The 20,983-nt window shown below is 44.0% G+C and overlaps 1 protein-coding gene across 5 annotated transcripts in view; it reads left to right on the forward strand.

The window, feature by feature from the left end:
* Crcp (CGRP receptor component) overlaps positions 1-14,970 on the forward strand; it is a 40,005-nt gene extending 25,035 nt beyond the window's left edge. For all 5 annotated transcript variants that reach the window (XM_046454606.2, XM_046454608.2, XM_046454607.2 and 2 more), the window contains 2 exons: positions 99-156; positions 12,884-14,970. In XM_046454606.2, coding sequence (XP_046310562.1) covers positions 99-156; positions 12,884-13,033 — 208 coding nt within the window. In that variant the 3' untranslated portion in view covers positions 13,034-14,970. The remainder of the gene's footprint in view (positions 1-98; positions 157-12,883) is intronic.
* The last annotated feature ends 6,013 nt before the right edge of the window (positions 14,971-20,983 follow it).

Consider the following 20,983-nt stretch of genomic DNA (forward strand, 5'->3'; position numbering starts at 1 on the left):
GCTGAGCCAACAGGGGGCCTCCTTACAGTGTGTCTCAGTTCATGTCTGACCAAGCCCAGGGTATAAGAGTCTAAATGCTCTGTGCTTTCTCCTGACAGGGCTGAAAAGCTGCAGCTGCTGAATCACAGGCCTGTGACTGCTGTTGAGATCCAGCTGGTGAGTGAGAATCTTGGGCTCCAGAGTGTTTTCTGGGTCTGGAATCTGGAAGGGCTAAGCAGGAACTGCAGTTGTTTTGAAGAGTCTGCCCAGTCCCCGTTTTGTAAGAGAAAAGCGACCTTACCAGTTTGATCCTAGTTAGAATAGACTCAGGGAAAGTGCAGGAATTGGAGGAGGTTTGATTTCTCCCGTGGAGTTTGGCAGCTCTTTGCTGTCATGTTCTGGGCCATTCTGGCCATTGTTTCTCTGCCTAGTGGAGGTTATCTCCCCCTGTCCCTCCTTTCCTGGTTAGTGGTGCATGTGTATGTTTTCCCACACACTCATCCTCTCTCCTGGCCTCATCTCTTCAGCCAGAAACCTGGAAGTCATCTCTCCCCTCATCTCACATTCAGTGAGTCCCCTCTCCTGTTCCTCCCACCTCCCACCTGCCTGTTCTTTCTTCTCTCCCTGCTTCACGGCATTGATTTCTGTTATTGTTTCTTAGCCCTCCTCTTGCAGTTGTCCTCCCCCGTTCTCCCTGCCTCCTATGTGGTCCCCTGCAGTTCCTTCCTCTATGCCATGATCATAGATCATCTTTTAAGCCACAAGTGTGATTGCATTTCTCTGCACAGAGCTATTTGGTGGAGCCAGCATTTGTAAATTCCACATTGGGAATTTGCTTTAGAACTGGGGAGGGCAGCCAGATTGGGAGCCCTGAGGTGGTATGAGGAGACCGTGAGAATGAGGTCCAGTGATAAAGGAGTGACTGATCTGCTGGTACACCGAAGCAGCTTCCTTCTGGGCGTGGCAGTGTGCTTCAGTAAGCTACAGGTACTGAGCAGAGTCTCTGACCATCATTAAAAAAAACTTCAGTCTAAAGAGTTAATACAACAGCAGTAAAGCCATTTCTGCGGGGCGGGTGACGTATGCCTATAATCCCAGTGGCTTAGGAGGCTAAGGAAAGAGGATTATAAATTCAAAGCCAGCCTCAGCAAAAGCTAAGCAACTCAGTGAGACCCTGTCTCTAAATAAAATACAAAATAGGGCTGGGGATGTGGCTCAGTGGTTGAGTGCCCCTGAGTTCAATCCCTGGTACCCTCCCCTCCAAAAAAAGAATAAAGCCATTTCCAAAGTTACTTTTATAGGAATACTCAGCTTTTTGTGAAATTCTCCATAGAAAAATATGCAAGAAAATGATTTAAAAAAAAAAAAACCTATGTTCTCTGGATTCTCTTGTTGCAGTTTTTCTTCAGAATTTTGACTAAAACCCTCATTGTCTTCCCAGAGTTGTTTCTGTTCTTCAACATGTGCCCAAAAATAAATTAGAAAAATTCCTTCCATTAGCATGCCTTTCTGGATGAATTGGCCTTTAGGCTAAATAGAGGTAATTTTTTTAAAGTATCCTCATTATTCTGATACTTTAGACTGTTGGGAGATTCAATTTACAGGACAGAAAAAAACAAAACAGTAAGAAACTAATCCCTGCCCCTCAGGGTCACAGATCACATGTCCTGTCTCCTCCAGCTTTAACCAGCAGCACATGGTACTCAGGCTGAGGACAGATGGAGAAGAGGAGGACAGCATGACCTCATCCCAGAGTCCATAGAAAGTTCTGTCATTAGTTGGTCAGATTAGCTGGACTTAGTGCCCTCACCCTTGTGTAGGAAGGGACAGTGTTCTCTCCACTTAGCCCAGAGGTTTGGAGTGTGGCCCATTAGGTCTCATTCAGAACCTCCCCTTGGTTCCTCCAAGCCGTGTATTTTTGTCCTGTGTATTAATCAGGGTTCTGGAGAGAGAGATGAAAGGATTTGGAGAGTGGGTCATGTGATTATGGAGGCCTAGAAGTTTCACACATCTGGGGTACCAGCAACGTGGCTCAGTCCATATATGAAGGCCTCAGAACCAGGGAAGCTGATCAGGTGACTCGGAGACTGAAGGCTGAGAATTCAGGGGCTGCTGGCGTGAGTCTTGAAGTTCAGAGACCACAGGACCTGGAGTTCTAATGTCCAAGGATAGGAGAAGACTGTCCCAGCTTCAGGAGGGAGAGTCCATGGCGTCCCCAGCCAGCTAGATGGTGCTTACTGACCTCAAAGGTGGATTTCCCCCTCCAGCTCACACACCAGTCTTCCAGGAGCACCCTCAGAGCAGTGCCTTGCCAGTCCTCTAGGTGTTCTTGGTACAGTCAAGTTGACACCTGAAGTCAGCTGACACAGCTGGAGAGAAGAAAGTCTCTTCTCCCTTCCTCAGAGAGGTAGGCCTTGATCAAAACTCTTTCTGAGCAGTCGGACCATTGCATAGCCAGATTCCTCCCATCCTAGGGTCTAGCTGCAGAAGGTAGCAGGTCATTTGCCAGGGCCTCTAGCCACATTTCCTCACTACAAAAGAATGAGAAGGGAGGCATTCACAGTGGAAATGCAAGGACTGGAGACTTTCTCTGTGTTGAACTCAGCACTATGGGTTCTTCCTTAGTCCAGAAAGTATCCTGGCTCCCAGTGCTTGTTGGTATTGGGTTGGGAGCAGGCATCTTGGAAGCTGAGACTCACTGGTCTGGTTGTGCCTTGACAGTGGCTTTGACATTCTGGTGACTGCCTGTGGCTGGGTCTGTGGGAAGTGGGGCTGTCTCATGGCTTCTAGCACTCCCTGCCTGGCTTAGAGACACTGATGCACCTTCTCTTTGCTTTGGTTTTACCTTGGAGAAAGCTGCAGTCAGAGAAGGTAGTCAGCTGTTGTTAACACAGCGAGAAGTGACTGTTGGGGCCACGGGTTGGGCGTCCCTTGTCTAAGATGCTTGGGACCACAGTGTTTTTCATTTTGGAATATTTGTGTGTACGTGATGATACCCTGGGGACAAGCCCGCATCTTCACCCAGGCTGTTCATGCTTCATAGCACCCTGTGCTGCGTCTTTGCTGAGCCTCCATTGTAACTACAGGCTGTCACGTGTGGTCAGTGCAGGCTTTTCCACTAGAGGTGTCATGTTGGCACTCAGAAAGGGTTTCACTTGTTTTGAGGAAAGGAATGCATTAGGCTTGGCACCTTAAAATGAGAAACAGCCATGTTTGGAGTCCCAGTCCAGTTGGACAGACCCTGGGGATTAATATAATCATTGTATGTAATAAAAATTTGTCATGACCCATCTGCCAGTACTTTGGATAGCTAACTTAATTTGCCTTTATATTCTGAATAACTGGAAACCCTTGGTATCAGAGAATATTAGTGTGCTGCTTTGTGCTTCCTTATTCAGGCTCTGTTTCTCTGTGTTGGAAGGAAAAGGTGAGGCATGGTGTAGCTGTCACTTATTCCACTGATCCAAGAGCTGTTAATACATTTCTTTCTAAAACTTCTTTGTGTATGTTTTATTTAGCTCAATGCAGCTTAGGATTTCTTCTTGTGACTGGGAATCTTGGACTGGAACAAAAAAAAAAAAAAGGTTTTCTGACTCTGATGACCCCTGGGGTTTGCGTGCTGGCAGAAGCTTCTGCTCTTGCCAGGTTTGCCATTTTGCTGATAAACACAACTAGGTGACACCTGATCAGAGTTGCATGTGCCAAGCCAGAGACGAGGATGGAAGAAGGTGGCCTCTCTGGTTTTCTAAAGAAGAAGGCCCCCAGAGGACACATAGCCAGACTTTCAAACCAGTGGGCTATAGTCTGTGTATAGCATCTTTGAGAGAGGAAAATGATTAACCTCCTGTGGAGGCCATGGCATTCTACTGAGCTGCCATTTAGCACCAGAAGACCTCACGCCTACTTGTTGAGCCCAGGTGAAGTTTTTCTTAGAAAAAACTCCCATGTCCTGACTGTGTGCCGGGCTTTGGAGAAACACTGGTATCTGTGATTGGAGGAGGGCCTCCGACACAGGGAAGCACTGTAAACTATTGGGAGGCTCTTTCTCAGCTGTCCAGACCAATGGCTTTACACCTGGAGACATTTTTTTGTTGTAAAATAAATAATCAAATTGTGTGTCTCCCTGCTTCCCTCATTCTTTGGGGGAGTCTATATTTGATTACTGCTGTCACAGGACCTAATTTTGCATGTCTAATTTTAAAAATGCATTTTTGAACTGGGCATGGTGGAACACACCTGTAATTCTAGCTACTGAGGCAGGAAGATCGCAAGTTCAAGGCCAGCCTGGGAAAATCACACCCTTTCTCGAAATTAAAAAATAAAAAGAGCTGGGGATGTAGCTCAGTAGTAAAGCACTCTGGGTTCAATTTCCAATGCAATAAAAATAAATAAAGAATGGGCTGGGGTTGTGACTCAGTGGCAGAGCACTTGCCTAGCACATGAGAGGCACTGGGTTCCATCCTCAGTACCATATAAATAAAATAAAGGTATGGTGTTCATACTACTAAAAACCAAATATTTGGAAAATATGTATTTTTGAGGATTGTTCTTGATCAGCAAAGAAGTTGCATTTTACTGAGCCACTGAATCATCAGAAAATGTCATTGTATTTCACTGCATGAAGGAAAGTAGCCGCTATTGGTTTGCTCAGGATCTTTCCCATTGTGATACCAGGGACAATTTTCTAGTTGTGGAGAAGCTGTTTGGCTGCTTTGTCAGGAGAGAGTGGTGTGCTCTTGGACTTGTCTGGTAACTTCTCTAATTTTTGTGCTATCATCTTGAAATAGGACAGTCAGAGGTTCTCTGAGGACTGTAAACCTTGTTTTACTTAAATCTGCCAGGATTTCTTTCTGGAATTCCTTTGGTACCTGTTGCCAGGTTTCAAGAGATTGCTGTGATACATACCATAGAACAGGCCCTCAGTCGGGAAGGTAGAGTCGAGAAAGGTGTGGTGACAGATGGTCCAGGCCCCCTTGTGTACAGATTCAGTTCAAGATCCAAACCATCATGTGAAGGGTGTGAGGTGGTGGGCACTAGACTCGCGTGGGCGGGGCTTCAGATTCCAGTTCTGCCCCTGGCTAGGATTGCTGTGAGGGTTAAAAGAAGATAGTAGTCTTCATGCACAATGTGCATCCCCGGGTACATGGGAGGCCCCCCAAGGGATCTCCTGAGTGCTAGTAAGAATTAGGAGAAAGAGGAGTTGTAGATACAGTTGATCATGGTACAGATGTGTTTATAAAGTGCTGTTCTACTCCCCAGAGGTGGATTTTCTTTGCACAAAAAAAATTCATATCTGTATGTGGAAGTGGATGAGTATAGAATGATTAGGTTTTTTTGTTTTTTTGAGAGTTTTTTTTTTTAAAGATGGACATAATATCTTTATTTATTTTTTTTTATGTGGTGCTGAGGATTGAACCCAGTGCCTCACATGTGTGAGGCAAGCATTCTACCACTGAACTATAACCTCAGCCCTTGATTAGGTTTTTTTGTTTGTTTTTGTTTTAATATGATCCTGTGCCGCAGTCTGGCTGGGCACAAATGCCGCAGTCTGGCTGGGCACACAATCACGAGCCACCACACAGCTTGTAGATTCAAACAGCAACTCTTTATTCCCGAACTCACACCAGCCGTCTACAATCACGTTCTGGGGAAATCCACGTTCTCTTCCCAAATCCACCTTCTCTCCCAAATTCACCTCCACTGGGCTTCTATCTCCAAAATATACTGTCTGAATCCCGTGAGAACTCAAGGGGAACTCAGGCAGCAGGATACGCCCTATTCCCAGCAGGAATAATCTTAAACCTTAAACCTGGAACCTAAACTGGGAACGCCCTAAACAAGATTATCTTAAAACCGGGAACACCCTAATCTGCCTTGGTCCTTGAGCAAGGTCACTTACATTCAATGTCACTGCAACATGTCAGCAACATGGGGTACGCTGGCAAGGAAATTGTCATACCTACTTGGCTAATGGCTCCCAGCATCTCCCCCCTTCTGATTAATTAAACAACAAGCAATGTGGCTTAAGGACCGTGCCTGGTAGGTTGTCCAATTCAACATATGGTTCTTACCCGTCATCGGAAAACTGACCTTTAGGCGTCAGCCTCCTGTCTTAGGTTGATACCACTGCAATTGGATCATACCCGTCACTGACTACCGGTCCAGCATAAGCCATTGGCCCCCAAATTTTAGACCATCACTAGCAGAAGGGAGGAGGATACAGAAATGCCACGACACCAAGCCAATTGACGGCTCCTTGGGAAAAATTGCATCACTGGTGACACCATCAGCAAAGATATGTCAGCACTACCACAATTAACATGGGGTGCGCTGGCAAGGAAATAAAAATTGCATCACTAGTGACACCATCAGCAAAGATATGCCAGCATTACCACAATTCGCTGCACCAAACGATAGTTACATAGTCCAGGCAAGTTCTGCAAGCAGTTCAAAGCAGAGGAATCTATCAGTATGTCCATTTCCTCCCAAAATCCGTTTCCTCCCAAAGTAAGTTGACTCTTTGATTGAGCATTACTTGTTGAGTTCTTCACCGGCACTGGGATGGAGATAGGAATTCTGGCAATGATGCTAAAGAGACATTATCCTGAAAAGAATTATTAAATATAATGAAAAGGAAAGGTGAAAGTAAACAAACAGATCTGTTAACCTACTTTAAAAACAATCCTTAACAGCTTTTTACCTAATTTAAATTAGTAAACAAACAGATCTGTTAACCACCTTTAAAAACAATCCTTAACAGCTGTTTACCTAATTTAAATTAAACCATTTAAATCACGTGAATAAAAAAATAATAATAATTCGGATCCATTTTTTCATGAGCGCTCCTCATACAAGAAATATGGACATACGCACATACAGACATACAACACAAAACACAAGAGTGTACACAAACGTACAACACATAAGAAAATAGTAAAGGCCTTGTAGCTTTACCTAGGTGAAATCTCCATTGCAATGTTTAAAAACTCCACAGTCAAAAAATAAAACTGATCAGAAAAACATTAACCTAGGTTTGTATGAGCTCAAAAAATAAAAATAGAACCTTATGATGTGGAAAAATGCAATAATAAAATAGCTATTGAAAAAAGCATCCTGGTTAATCACTGTCGCAGATGTAAGAATGGCCAAGCTGGAGTTCTGGATATCAACTGTTATGGATTTGAGTCAAATCATCTTCTTTTCGATCTGTAGAAACTGTTTTAGTTAATCTCTCTGGAATCCAAATGGGCTGCTGTTCTCCCTGTGGAAAAACACAAACAGACCCCCGACTCCAGACAATCACTGGGTCAGGACCTTTCCATTGTCCTGTTAGAATATCTTTCCAAAGTACTTTAGGCTTATGTACATTTTTTGGATACATATGCCTTTCCGCAGCACTAAGTCCTGATGAATCCAAATTTAAAAAGTTTAGAGTAAAAAGCGTTATTTTAAGTTTATCTTTGGGGGATATATACCCCCTTCCAATTCCCTCTTTTTGCTTTAATAAGTATGTTTTAATAGTTTGATGAGCTCTTTCAACTATGCCTTGTCCCTGTGGATTGTATGGGATTCCTGTTATATGAGTAATACCAAATGATGAGCAAAATTGTTTAAAAGAGGTAGAGGTATAGCCAGGACCATTATCGGTTTTTAACTGTTTAGGAACGCCCACAGTGGCAAAATTTTGTAAGCAATGAGCTATAACATCTTTAGTTTTTTCTCCGGCATGAAGGGAGCCCATCAAAAATCCAGAAGAAGTATCGACTGTAACATGTAAATATTTTAATTTTCCAAATTCTGGCAAGTGTGTGACGTCCATCTGCCAAATATGGTTAGGTATCAGTCCTCTAGGATTGACTCCAAGATTAACTTGTGGTAAAAATGTCACACAATTTTGACATTGTTTTATTATATGTCTGGCTTGTTCCTTAGTTATTTTAAAACGCTTTTGTAAAGTATTAGCATTAACATGAAACCTTTTATGAAAATTTGTAGCTTCTTCAAATGTAGAGAAAATATGTATGTCATGTGTAGTTTTATCTGCTAAATCATTGCCTAAACTAAGGGCTCCAGGCAATCCTGTATGTGCCCTAATATGTCCTATAAAGAATGGATCTTTTCTGTCCCAGATTAGACTTTGTATAGTGGAAAACAAAGAGAAAACAGTAGAAGAAGGGGAAATCCTACCAGCATCTTCAAGAGATACTATAGCATTAACTACATACTGACTATCAGAAAATAAATTAAATACAGAATCTTTAAACATCACAAAAGCTTGTAAAACTGCATTAAGCTCTACCTTTTGAGCTGATTGTTTGGGTACTAAAAATGTAAAAGTTTGATCAGGGGTAACTACTGCTGCTGTACCATTATTTGACCCATCAGTGAATATATTTGGAGCATTCATGATAGGTGTTTTTCTTGTCATTTTAGGAAAAACTACAGGATGCTTAGACCAAAAAGACAACAAAGGATTAGATGGTAAATGATTATCAAATGAAACATTAGATTTACACATGATTATTGCCCAAGTATTTAACTCATTAGCTAACTCATCAATTTGATCCATAGTATATGGAGTAATAATTTTATTGGGAGAAATTCCAAACACTCCCTTTGCTGCTTTTATTCCTTTGAGTATTAATTGTCCTACAGCCTCAGGATACCTAGTAAGAATAGTGTTAGGAGAATAAGATAAATGTATCCACAATAATGGACCTTCTTGCCAAAATACTCCTGTAGGAATATTTTTTGTTGGTAGTACAATAAATAATAAAGGCAAACTTATATCAATTCTATCCAAATGTATGTTTTCCATATATGTTTCAATAATTTTTAATGCCTTTCTTGCTTTAGGAGTTAACATGCGGGGTGAATTTGGATCTGATGGACCTTTTAGAATATCAAATAAAGGTCCCAATTCTCCTGTTGGTATACCTAGATAAGGCCTTATCCAATTTATGTCTCCCAATAACTTTTGAAAGTCGTTAAGTGATTTGAGTTGATCTACTCGTATTTGAATTTTTGGTGGACGGACCATGGTTGAGGATAATAGAACTCCTAAATAATTAATTGGAAAATTTAATTGTACTTTATCTATTGCTATCTCTAGATTATAATTTTTTAATAAGTTTGTAAGTGTGGCATAACATTCCAGCAATATGTTTTTATCTTTATGTGCCAATAATACATCATCCATATAGTGAAATATTTGTAGTTCAGGATTTTGATTTCTAAGTGGCTGGATTGCTTTGTTAACATATATTTGACACATAGTTGGACTGTTAGCCATCCCTTGAGGGAGTACTTTCCATTCATATCTCTGATCAGGACCTTCATGATTTAATGCAGGGATAGTAAATGCAAAACGTGGACTATCCTCGGGATGAATTGGAATTGAAAAAAAACAATCTTTAATATCTATAGCTAAAACATGCCAGGTTTTTGGCAAAGCAGACAATTGAGGAATCCCTTATTGAGCAGGTCCCATAACAACCATCTCATTATTAATGGCTCTTAAATCTTGCAATAATCTCCATTTACCAGATTTCTTTTTGATGACAAAAATGGGAGTATTATGGGGAGATATGGAAGGTTGTATATGTCCTTCCGTTAATTGTTGTTTGACCAGATCATGGGCTACTTGTATCTTTTCTTTAGTCAGGGGCCACTGAGGAACCCACACTGGTCTTTCTGATTTCCAAGTAATTTTGATTGTCTCAGTGGCCCTTTCTGAAAATCCAACCCATGTCTGTCTGTTCCTTGATCTATTTGTACTGGTGCTGCTATACCTTGCCCTTGTTTTCCTAATCTTTTTTCTTTCCTAAAGCCTTGTCTAGCTCTAGTAGTGGGCACATTAGGATTGATATTATTTGTTAACGTCAAACCTAATTGATCTAGGACATCTCGTCCCCATAAATTTATAGGAAGATGATCCAATACATATGGCTGTATAGTTCCTTCACATCCTTCAGGATCCTTCCAATCTAATATCATAGAACTTCTATGGGGATTAGTCGCCACTCCTAGGCCTCGAAGCGTTTGAGTGGCTTGTTGTAATGGCCAATGTTTTGGCCATTCTTGACGAGATATGATGCTAAGGTCAGCTCCTGTGTCCAGTAGCCCATTAAACTCATGACCTTGAATATTTAGTTTTAGCATTGGGCGAGAATCTAAATTTAAAGACAACATAGCCCAATCTACACCTGTGGAGCCTAATCCCCTGGAACCTCTTTCTACACTATGACTAGGAAATTTATTATGTAGGCTGGGTATTATTAACAACTGTGCTATTCTATCTCCAGGTGAAATTACTGATATACCTCTTGGAGAACTAGCTATAATTTTTATTTCACCTACATAATCGGGATCAATTACCCCAGGACTTATCATAAGTCCTTTTAATGTAGATGAACTACGTCCCAGTAATAAGCCTACTGTTCCTTGGGGAAGAGGTCCTTTTACTCCTGTGGGAATGATTTGAACTCCCATCTCTGGAGTTAATACTGCTCTGGCAGAGGCACAGATGTCCAACCCTGCGCTCCCTCGGGTTTGTCTGATGAGGGATTTAATGGACAATGTGTCCTGGGCACTACCCTGATGGTGTTGCTGGGATCCTCCACTGCCCCGTATATTTGTGGTTGTGGGCCCCGGAGCATTGGGCCCCCCTGTCTGTTTTTTGGCAATGGAGCCTGATGCCTTTCTCCACGATATCTTGGATAAATACCTGGTCTTTGTCCGTTTTTTGATAAGGGAGTACCTTCTATGGTGGTTTGAGAACGGCATTCATTAGCCCAATGTCTCCCTCTACGGCATCGTGGGCAAATACCTGGTATTCTATTCCTTTGATACCTACTTTTGTTAAACCCTCCTCCTATGGGGCAATTCCTTTTAAAATGTCCTGTTTGTTCACAATCATAGCATGTTTTTGGCCTGGCATCTAAAGCCTGTTGTACTGCAGCTGCCAAGACTTGCCCTTGTTCATTAATATCTCTACATAATTTAATATATGTGTTTAAATCTTCATGTCTCCATGGTCTAATAACCTCTCTGCAGCAACGATTTGCTTGGTCATAAGCCAGTTGTTTTATTAATGGCATTGCTTGTTCTGTATCCCCAAAAATTTTGGCAGCCGTTTGAATTAGCCTATCTACAAAGTCAGCGTAAGGTTCATTAGCTCTCTGTATTACCTTAGATAGCTGACCTTGTAAATCTCCATGTCCTTGTAAAGTCTTCCATGCCCTAACTGCGTCTGCAGCAATTTGTGCATATATAGCAGGATCATATTCAATTTGTTGCTGTTGACCCTCATAAGGTCCTTTTCCTAACAACATATCTAGATTTCTTTGAGGGTAACCGGCTGCTGCATTTCGCCTAGCTGTCTCCGTGCAAAATTCCTCATTGGCAACCTTCCATAACAAATATTGTCCTCCATTTAGTACAGATTTACACATGCTAGCCCAATCTGCTGGCGTCATGTCCAAGTTAGTAATGGACTCAACCATGCTTACCGTGAAGGGAGCTTGGGGACCATAGGTTGTTACAGCCTCCTTTAACTGCTTCACTGTTTTAAAATCTAAAGCACGGTGAATTCGCTGCCCTCCTGCCTGTTCAAGTACAGGGCATGCTAATCTTTGAGGTCCTGTCTCAGGATCCCATTTATCAACTACGGGGTTTGAGGGCCACTCAGCTGTCTCCATCGGTGGGGCTGTTGGTTGAATTATGCCCTCTTGTGATAAAATGGAGTTAGTAACAGCCTCCTGTTGTGGCCTTTTTCCTAACAACCCCTTTTCCTTTAAATTTTCTTCCTCTGTCTGACTAGCTCGAGAGACCTTCTCTTTTGCTTGATCAAAAATGTCTTTCTCCATGGTCTGAACCTCTAACAATTTACTTAACATCTTTTCGGTTTGTTTTTTACTAATTTCTAATCTACTATAAAGATAACGCAACCCAATAAGATAGCACAAAACAAAGCCGAAACTGAATGAAACAAAAACGGAATAAAAAATCGTTGTATCAATTTTCTCTTCCTCAGGGCCGACAAACTTCAAACCTTTAGTCAACCATTTTTTCCAGTTTGCCTGAGAAATTTCTAGGGATAGGCAGCTTGAAACAAAAACAAGATAAATCAAAACAATAACACATTGTTTTTTGAGTTGGTCACCCATTCTTTCGCTCTTCCTCAGGGGCGAGCAATTTCACTTACCTCTAAGCTTCAGAAGTTCCCCGTACGAGCCGCCAAATGCCGCAGTCTGGCTGGGCACAAATGCCGCAGTCTGGCTGGGCACACAATCACGAGCCACCACACAGCTTGTAGATTCAAACAGCAACTCTTTATTCCCGAACTCACACCAGCCGTCTACAATCATGTTCTGGGGAAATCCACGTTCTCTTCCCAAATCCACCTTCTCTCCCAAATTCACCTCCACTGGGCTTCTATCTCCAAAATATACTGTCTGAATCCCGTGAGAACTCAAGGGGAACTCAGGCAGCAGGATACGCCCTATTCCCAGCAGGAATAATCTTAAACCTTAAACCTGGAACCTAAACTGGGAACGCCCTAAACAAGATTATCTTAAAACCGGGAACACCCTAATCTGCCTTGGTCCTTGAGCAAGGTCACTTACATTCAATGTCACTGCAACATGTCAGCAACATGGGGTACGCTGGCAAGGAAATTGTCATACCTACTTGGCTAATGGCTCCCAGCAATCCTGCAAGTTGCAGTTTGAGCATTTGCACTGACATGTCCTGGGATTTGACCTGGCTTTGCCCGACCCTGGAGCCTAGATGAAGAGGCTCCTGGGGACCAGGTGGCTCAGGACCCTGATGCTGAACTCTGGGCAGGGTGGGGCAGGATGGCTAGGCTCAATGTGACTCATGAAGACTTTCTTTCCTTGGGCAGATGGTGGAAGAGAGTGAAGAGCGGCTCACGGAGGAGCAGATTGAAGCTCTTCTCCACACTGTCATGAGCATTCTGCCTGCAGGGCCAGAGGCTGAGCAGACAAAGAATGCCAGTAGCGATGCAGCAATGGACGAAGAGGACCCAGCATAGAGGAGCCCGGTGGCCGTTTCCTGGACATACAAAGGATTGCTTATTTGACTTTACCCTCTATCCCAATAGGCCCAATTTCATGGTTAGTTGGGGGGAAAAAATCACAAAAATAAGCTGAAAAGAAATGTCTGTGCCTCAGAGAGAAGAAACATGGTGGAGGCAGCTGAGGTTGTCAAGGCAGAGAGCTGAAGAGGGGAGAACAATGACTGGACCTCTCTGTGGTAGAAATACTTCCTCTGTGGCCTTTGCCACAGCTGTGGGAGGTCTGTATACACAGATGGCAAAATGCTCTTGCCTTTGATGGGCTCTGTCTTAATGAATTTCATCTGCTTCCCTAGGAACTTCCCAAGTCCCAAGCTCAGTGTGCTGTTGGGATGTGAGCTGAACTGTGAGAACAATTAGCTGGCTCAAGACTCCCAGAGCAGCATATAGTGGCTCTAGATTAAAATGAACCACAAAGTTGGCTCACCTTAAAGGAACTTCCTTGAGAGCAGAGATAAGAAAAAGAGATAAGACTGTGTCCAGCCTGCCCTTTCTTTTGCCCAAACAGACTTTGTTTACTGACCTACTAATGAGTCTTGAATGTTAGAGACGAACTCATTCCAATTCAAGGTAGAAACTCTAAACAGTATGACAGTGGCAACAGGAATACTGTGTTGGCTGTCTTTCTGACTGAGTCAGCAGCCCGGGCCACACAGTGCCTGTTGAGACCAGGTGAGCTTTGTTTGCATGATGGGCAAGTCATTTACACCTTTAAAAGGGGCACAGTTATTTAGCTCTTTTGTGAACAGATCATGTAAAAACTGGAGGTTGAAAAAATAAACCAGAAGATGATTAATAAGAGTTTGGATTTGCTTTCCATTGCAAGTTTGCATCAGTTTTTTAATGTAAAATATTAAGATAATTACAGTCAAGACATTTTAAGTGTTCTTTGGAAAGTTTATTTGTTCCAAGTATGTGATTGCCTTAGATCCTAGGAGTCTTGCTTAAAGCCTGATTTCTTGCATTCACTGGTCCCTGTTTGGGGAAGAAAATGCCCATAAACATTAATTTTCCAAATTGGTACTCATTTTGTTTAAAAGTTACTTGGATTACCTCTGCCCCTTATATTTCCCAGTCCATTTAAGACCTTTCTACTCCACTTGCAAGCAGTTGCATTGTGTCTGTCTCCACAGACTGAGGATCCACTGAAATGGCTTGTGGGCGGCATTGGGTATACCAGGAGAGTTTATGCTAAGCTTTTCAGGTCTGGAGTTTCATCTGGAGCTATTGATTATCTGTCAGAGCATCCAGGTGCAGGTGTCATTTTTCTTCAAGAGTTTATATTGTTACAGATTGAAAAAGTAAAATGACTTAAAGGATAAAATGTGATTTTTTCAAAAAAGGTTGAATCTGTTCTAAATTCTTTATCGGATTTCAAGAAAATTTTGTCTCTATATTTGGGGCCTGAATTTAGCCTCAGCAATCAGTCTCTGGAAGATTTAACCTTTATCAGAACATATCTAACATGCATGAGAAATACATACACCCTAATGTATATATTCCTGCCATGTTAAATGTTTCAGAAATAAGGTCATTTTATATAAGAAAACCAGGATTACATCTGGGGAGCGGAGCTTGCTTTTCATTTTGTATCTTTCTGTACTGTTTTAATTTTTGGCTATGTGACTGTTTTAGTCTTTAAAAAAAAAAAATGTCCATTTGCTTGTTGCTCTTGGAATTGACAGTTGAATTTTCCTGAATGGAGGCTGAACCCAGCCCAGGCACTCTTGCCTTCTGGGAGGAGCTTGGAAGACTGCAGCATCTGACCAGGCCAGTGTCTGGCCTAGTGGCTGTCATTGGATGTTATGTGTGTAGATCTCTTTCGTTGTTCTTGACTTGTGTTGTCTTCTTACTTAGTTTGCTGGACAGAGTAAAGAGGAGACTTGTATTTGTAATGCTGCCAGCCTCAGCAATTTATTGAGACCCTGCCGCGTCCGGCTAACGGAGCCAAGTCCGGCGAGGGACGGCGGGGTTAAAAATACACAGGACACCAAGGTTCTTCATCCAGGAGGGAGCATGTGCGCGCGCGCTTTATTGCCAAATTTGTTCCCCTTATATATCTTTTTAACAGCTGCGGGAAATTACTCAAAAGTGAGGAGGGAAGAGTAATAACTGCGTCCTTGGGTTACCGTCCTTGGGTTACCCTACCCTACCGTCAAGTCACCGGCCCCTATCAGGAGGCTCGAACAGGTCAAGATGTTCCCACCTGTTCCCGAGAGACACATATGCTCCAGGCAGATAAATAGGGAACCGCAAGCCCACGTCATGGCCTTGTGAGCTGGCCACATTGACATGCATAACAAAGAACTGGGGGTTGAGTCCCCAGGGGCCAGGGAGGGCCTACTATCAGCAAGTCCCCCTTTTTTGTTTTTTGCATGTCAATGGGAATCAAGTAGCCCCTGTCTTAGGTCGTCCACCGCCCTTGCATTGCTTACCCATCTCTGGGGAGGCCCCATTCCCCTGGCTTAGGTTGCAGTGCAAGCGTGGAAGTTGCCCGTCACTGGGTACTACAAGATCAGCTCTTGTCCTACGTAAACGGACACTTTTCAGTAAGGATGTCATGGCCTGCAGGACACAACTGCGGATCCCAGTCATCATCTTTGCCAGTGGGATAGCTATGACCAGGGAGCTTTCTGAACGTAAGGGTCTGGGATGACGGCACCAAGTCGGCAGGTAATTAGGGACCTGGGCAAAAGCAGGCATACATAGGAGGGCTCGGGTATTGGCTCCTGTCCAGTTACATCTCATCTCCGGATGGGTCGTAAGTACACCTCGTGGGCGGAGTCATCCATCTCCAGGCGTTGGTAGTGAACCTGTATTGGCTTGGAGGTTAAAATGTTAATCTGGTCCTTAATGAATTGAGTTATCCTATTTGCAACACAAGGTCCCAAGGTTGCAATCAAAAGAAGACCCAGTAAGGGCCTCAGGAGGGGAAGAAGGTAGGGCAGGAACCCATTCATCCCAGTCCAAAGAGGGTTCTCGAATAATTCTTTTCTCCTTTTCTCTAGGTCTTCTTGAAGCTCCTTGATTTTAGTGCAAACTATGCCTGATTTATTGGCATAGAAGCAGCACCTTTCTCCTAAGGCTAAACAGATTCCCCCCTGATTGGCAGTCAGTAAGTCTAGGCCTCGCCTATTTTGGAGGACCACTTCTGCCAAAGAGTCAATTTGGTCTTGTAGGTCCCTAATAGTGCCAGATAGGGTCTGCACATCATCTATAAGCTGTTGAGATAGACGGCGATAAGAATGTATAGCCGTACCCAGTCCAGCTGTGCCTGTGCCCACAGCAGCGGTTATTCCAAGGCCAACAAGGAGTGGTAAGGCCTGAACAGCTCTCTTGTGTCTTCTAACTAGGGTGTCTAGGCTAGGAATGGGTAGGGGTTCATCTCCTGAAATAATCGTGATATCAGGAAGCAGTAATGCCAGAACGCAACCGCCAGTCCAATTTGCTGGGAGCCTGGGAAAAGCTAAATTTCCACCACACATAAAAACTGTACCATTAGGGGGACAAATGGGCGGAGTAGGTGAAGAATAATTCTTTACTAATGAGCAGTTCCCAAAGGAAGAGACTCCAACATCAACATCATAGGTATTATTTTGCATCATGCCCAGAAGGCAAGACATAAAACCACCTAGAGGCTGCACCTTAAAGGGTAGCCCAGATTGACATGTGTTGTCATCATCAATGGTATAATTAATGGGGACTGCCAATGGCATGACTGCACCTGCCGTCATGCAGAGCCAGCAATCACCAGCAAGGGTAGGATTGGAACTGTTAAGTAAAGAAAAGGTAGTTTCTAGGATATCTAATGTATTGGCATCCAGATCTGGGAGCTGAGACTTAGGCAGCACCAAGGGGTGGTATATGAGGTCAGGGACCTGTGGTTTCAAAAGCCTGATGATTTGAAGATGTTTAACAGAATCCGTGCCCCCCCCCCCAGTCAGAGATCCCTGTGGGGGCTTCAGTGGGCCAACAGGAGGGCTTACCAACTTGACCCTGGCACCCAGCCAACTGAAGATAGGAGTCAATTTCCCCCTGAAGTCCCAGGGTCGTTGCTCCTTCCCGAGTCTGCGTCTACCGGTCTCGTGCAGCGTTCCGGGATCCAAATGGATTTTTCCGTCCCTGGAGGGAAGACACATACAGCTCCTCTCACTCTAGCCAAGAGTGGAGCAGGGGGTTGCCACTTCCCTGTAGCCAGATCCTTCCATCTTATCTGTGCTTTTTGTATGGTGGGAGGGGAAAAGTGACGCTGCGCCGCTGTACGGCCTTCGGCGTCAGTGAGCAAAAAATTTAAAGTGAATAGAGTTATGCTTAGGAATGCTTGTGGTCCCTGACAATTCTGGTATATCTCCCCCTCTTTTGTTTTTTGCAAATAGGTTTTAAGATGTTGATGGGCCCGTTCAACAATGGCCTGTCCTTGGGGGTTATATGGGATTCCTGTTTTGTGTATAATATCCCACTGTGAGCAAAATTTTTGGAAGGTTTGACTAATATAAGCTGGGCCATTGTCTGTTTTTATACATCGAGCGGTTCCCATAAAGGAAAAGGTTTTAACATAGTGCTGTATCACGTCCTTAGCCTTTTCTCCTGAATGTAAAGTAGCGGAGATAAAACCAGAGAACGTGTCTATACTGACATGCACAAAAGACAGTTTTCCAAAACTAGGAATATGAGTTACATCAGTTTGCCAGATGTCGTTTGGCTGAAGGCCCCTTGGGTTGACTCCCAGAGAAGGGGAATGGATAAAAGGTGCACAAGTAGGACATAGGGAGACAATTTTTAAAGCTTGATCCCGGGAACATCCTGAGCAGAAACGCAAAGTTTGTGCGTTTAGGTGAAATTTATTATGAAGTTGTAGGGCCTTATCATACTCAGTTATTGTATATATAAAATTAGTGGCATGTGTGGCAGCGTCTGCCATGGCGTTGCCCGCCGCCAGAGGACCTGGAAGTCCGGAATGACTTCTAATGTGACCTATGAAGAGGGGGTCTGCCCTAGCCCATATAAGAAGCTGCACTGTTTGTAGTTGATCCATGATAGTGGATTGTTTTCCAATATAAGGTGCCGTCTCAATCGCGGAGGCGAGCCTGGCGATATAGAGACTGTCTATGAAAACATTAAGGGGCACCGAGCTATAGGTCTGTAAGGCCAATATTAAGGCTGCAACCTCTGCTTTTTGGGCCGAACAATTGGCCACTTTCTTGCGGATGACTTGGGTCCCATCTGAAACGACAGCAAACCCATTTTTGGCCCCGTCAGTGAAGACGGTTTGTGCCCCCGGGAGAGGATCCTTTTTTAGGATCTTTGGGAAAATTATTGGACATGTCTTTAGACTTTCAAGGAGCCTGCTTTTAGGGTAGTGATTGTCAACCTGTCCCATGAAACTACAGAAGAAAAGACACCAGAGATCATGTTCCTGTCTTAATTTAGAAAGAATGTCTTGATTATATGGTAATATGAGAACATCAAAGGTTTTCCCAAACAAGGCATCTCCTAGATATTTTGCTTTCCAAACTAATTGTATTACCAGATCATGGAAAGGTATCAAGACCCGGGAGGGGGATGCAGGTAAGTGAACCCAATAAATAGGACCAGTCTGCCAAAAGACTCCAGTCGGGGTGAGTTTTGATGGCAGAACAATGAATAACAAGGACTGGGAGTAGTCCACCTGCATCACCTGCATCTCTTGTAAGGCTGTCTCTATCAATCTAAGCGCCTTCAAGGCTTCTGGAGTAGGTTTTCGCGGGGAGGTGGGTGAGGGGTCTCCTCTCAAAAGGTCATACAGGGGTTTAAGTTCACCAGTAGGGACATGGAGGGAAGGCCGCAGCCATTGGATTTCCCCCAGAAATGTCTGCCATTGGTGCAGGGTTTTGAGCTGGTTCACCTGAAATTGAGGCCTCTGGGGAGTGATCCCTACCTTGTTAATAGTATATCCTAGGTAGTTATAAGGATACTGAATCTGCACCTTCTCTGGGGCTATAATCAGTCCGGCCCCCTTTAACAGGGACTGGAGGACTTCATAAGACCAGAAAAGTGCTTTCCTATCAGGGCCTGCCAACAATATATCATCCATATAATGGACGAGGTAAAAGTTTGGGAATTGTTGCCTAAAGGGTTGCAGAATTTTTGCTATAAAGTACTGACACATAGTAGGGCTATTGGCCATTCCTTGAGGTAAGACAGTCCATTCAAACCGCTGATAGGGTTCCCTAAAATTTATTGAAGGTAAAGAGAAAGCAAAATGTTTACAATCCTGGGGGGCCAGGGGAATAGAAAAGAAGCACTCTTTTAGGTCCAAAATAATAAGATGCCAATCTTTAGGGATAGCCGTGGGGAAGGGTAGTCCTGGCTGTAAAGGTCCCATGGGCTGCATGGTATTATTAATAGCCCGCAGGTCTTGGAGAAGCCTCCATTTTTTAGACCCCTTTGTTATGACAAAAATAGGAGTGTTCCAGGGGGAAGTGGAAGGCACTATATGCCCTACCCTAAGCTGTTCCTGAACCAGAAGGGTCGTGGTCTGCAATTTGTCCTTAGTTAGGGGCCATTGTTCTATCCACACAGGGTCATTTGATAACCAAGTAATAGATAGAGGACGTGGCCGCATTTCAGTGGCCCCTAGGACAAATTTTTTAGTCCCCTCCGATCTCCTCCACTTCTGGTAATTTCTTCTGTAGGGTCCACAGGCGTTGCCCTTCCCTCATGTCTTTTCCCCAGTCCTTTTCCGGGAAGCCATCCCATATCTAACATCATGTCATTAACAAATTTATTACTCCCTTTTAGGGTCTGAGTGGTGAGGATAGCTCCCATTTGTTGAAGTAGGTCCCTTCCCCAAAGGTTTGTGGGGAGTCCAGCCACTACATAAGGCTGAAAATAACCACTGTGTCCTTCCTCATCTCTCCATATTAGAAAGGAGGCACTTTTTTCTGGTCTCGTCTGCCCAATCCCCTGTAATACAGCTGAGGGATCTTGGAGAGGCCAAGCAGATGGCCATTGTTTCTTAGAGATAACAGAGACATCAGCTCCTGAATCTAATATCCCCTTGAAGATTTTATCCTGTATTTTAATGGTTAACTGTGGCCGGGAGTCCAAGTGTGCTACCCAAAAGGTTTGAGGGGAGCCGGTGGAACCAAAACTGCCATTACCCCGGGCTGCCTGTAGGGCGCGGCTGGGTAGGGACGCCGCCAACAACAGCAATAATTGTGCTATGCATTCTCCGGGACGAATAATAACGATCCCTTGGGTAGCCTCGGCAACAATTTTTAACTCCCCGTGGTAATCAGAGCAACACTCTGCATAAAGGGCTCAGAATTCTTACAGGTGTTGCCTCTTCCCAGTATCAGTCCCACAATTCCCTCCGGCAAAAGGCCAAAGGCTCCAGTAGGCAGGGTCTGGGGACCCATCTGCGGAGTCAGTACTGCTCGGGAGGTGGAACTGAGGTCCAATCCTGCACTTCCCGGTGTTCCCCTGGGGAGTTCCCGGATGGAAAGGGGTTGGTCAGGGGGAGGCGGCGGAGACGCCCACTCCCCGGGGCACTGTTTCATCCCTGCACTGCCCCGTACACTTTGGCTTCCGGGGCCCGGGGCGGGCCCCTGCTCCCGTTTCCCGACGGTATTGGGTTACCCTGGATGTCAAATTTTGACCTGTACTCACTACTCCAATGATTTCCTTTATGACATCGAGGACAAATTCCAAGCATCCCTCTGCCAGCACCCTCGCTCCTTTCCGGGCAGTTTCTCCTTATATGTCCCTCTTTCCCACACTTAAAACACCCCTTAGAGCGGGTTCCCCTGTTATCAGATTTTTGCATTCCAGTCTTAAGGGCAGCAGCCAAAACCTGACCAGTAATATGAGGCCCATCTATATCTTTGCATGCTCGAATCATGTCATCTATACTTTTGGCCCGGGAGG

Source organism: Marmota monax, unplaced genomic scaffold, assembly GCF_021218885.2.
Source record: "Marmota monax isolate L192 unplaced genomic scaffold, Marmota_monax_Labrador192_F-V1.1 WCK01_AAM20220418_F8-fsc00086, whole genome shotgun sequence".
Taxonomy (NCBI): Eukaryota; Metazoa; Chordata; class Mammalia; order Rodentia; family Sciuridae; genus Marmota; species Marmota monax.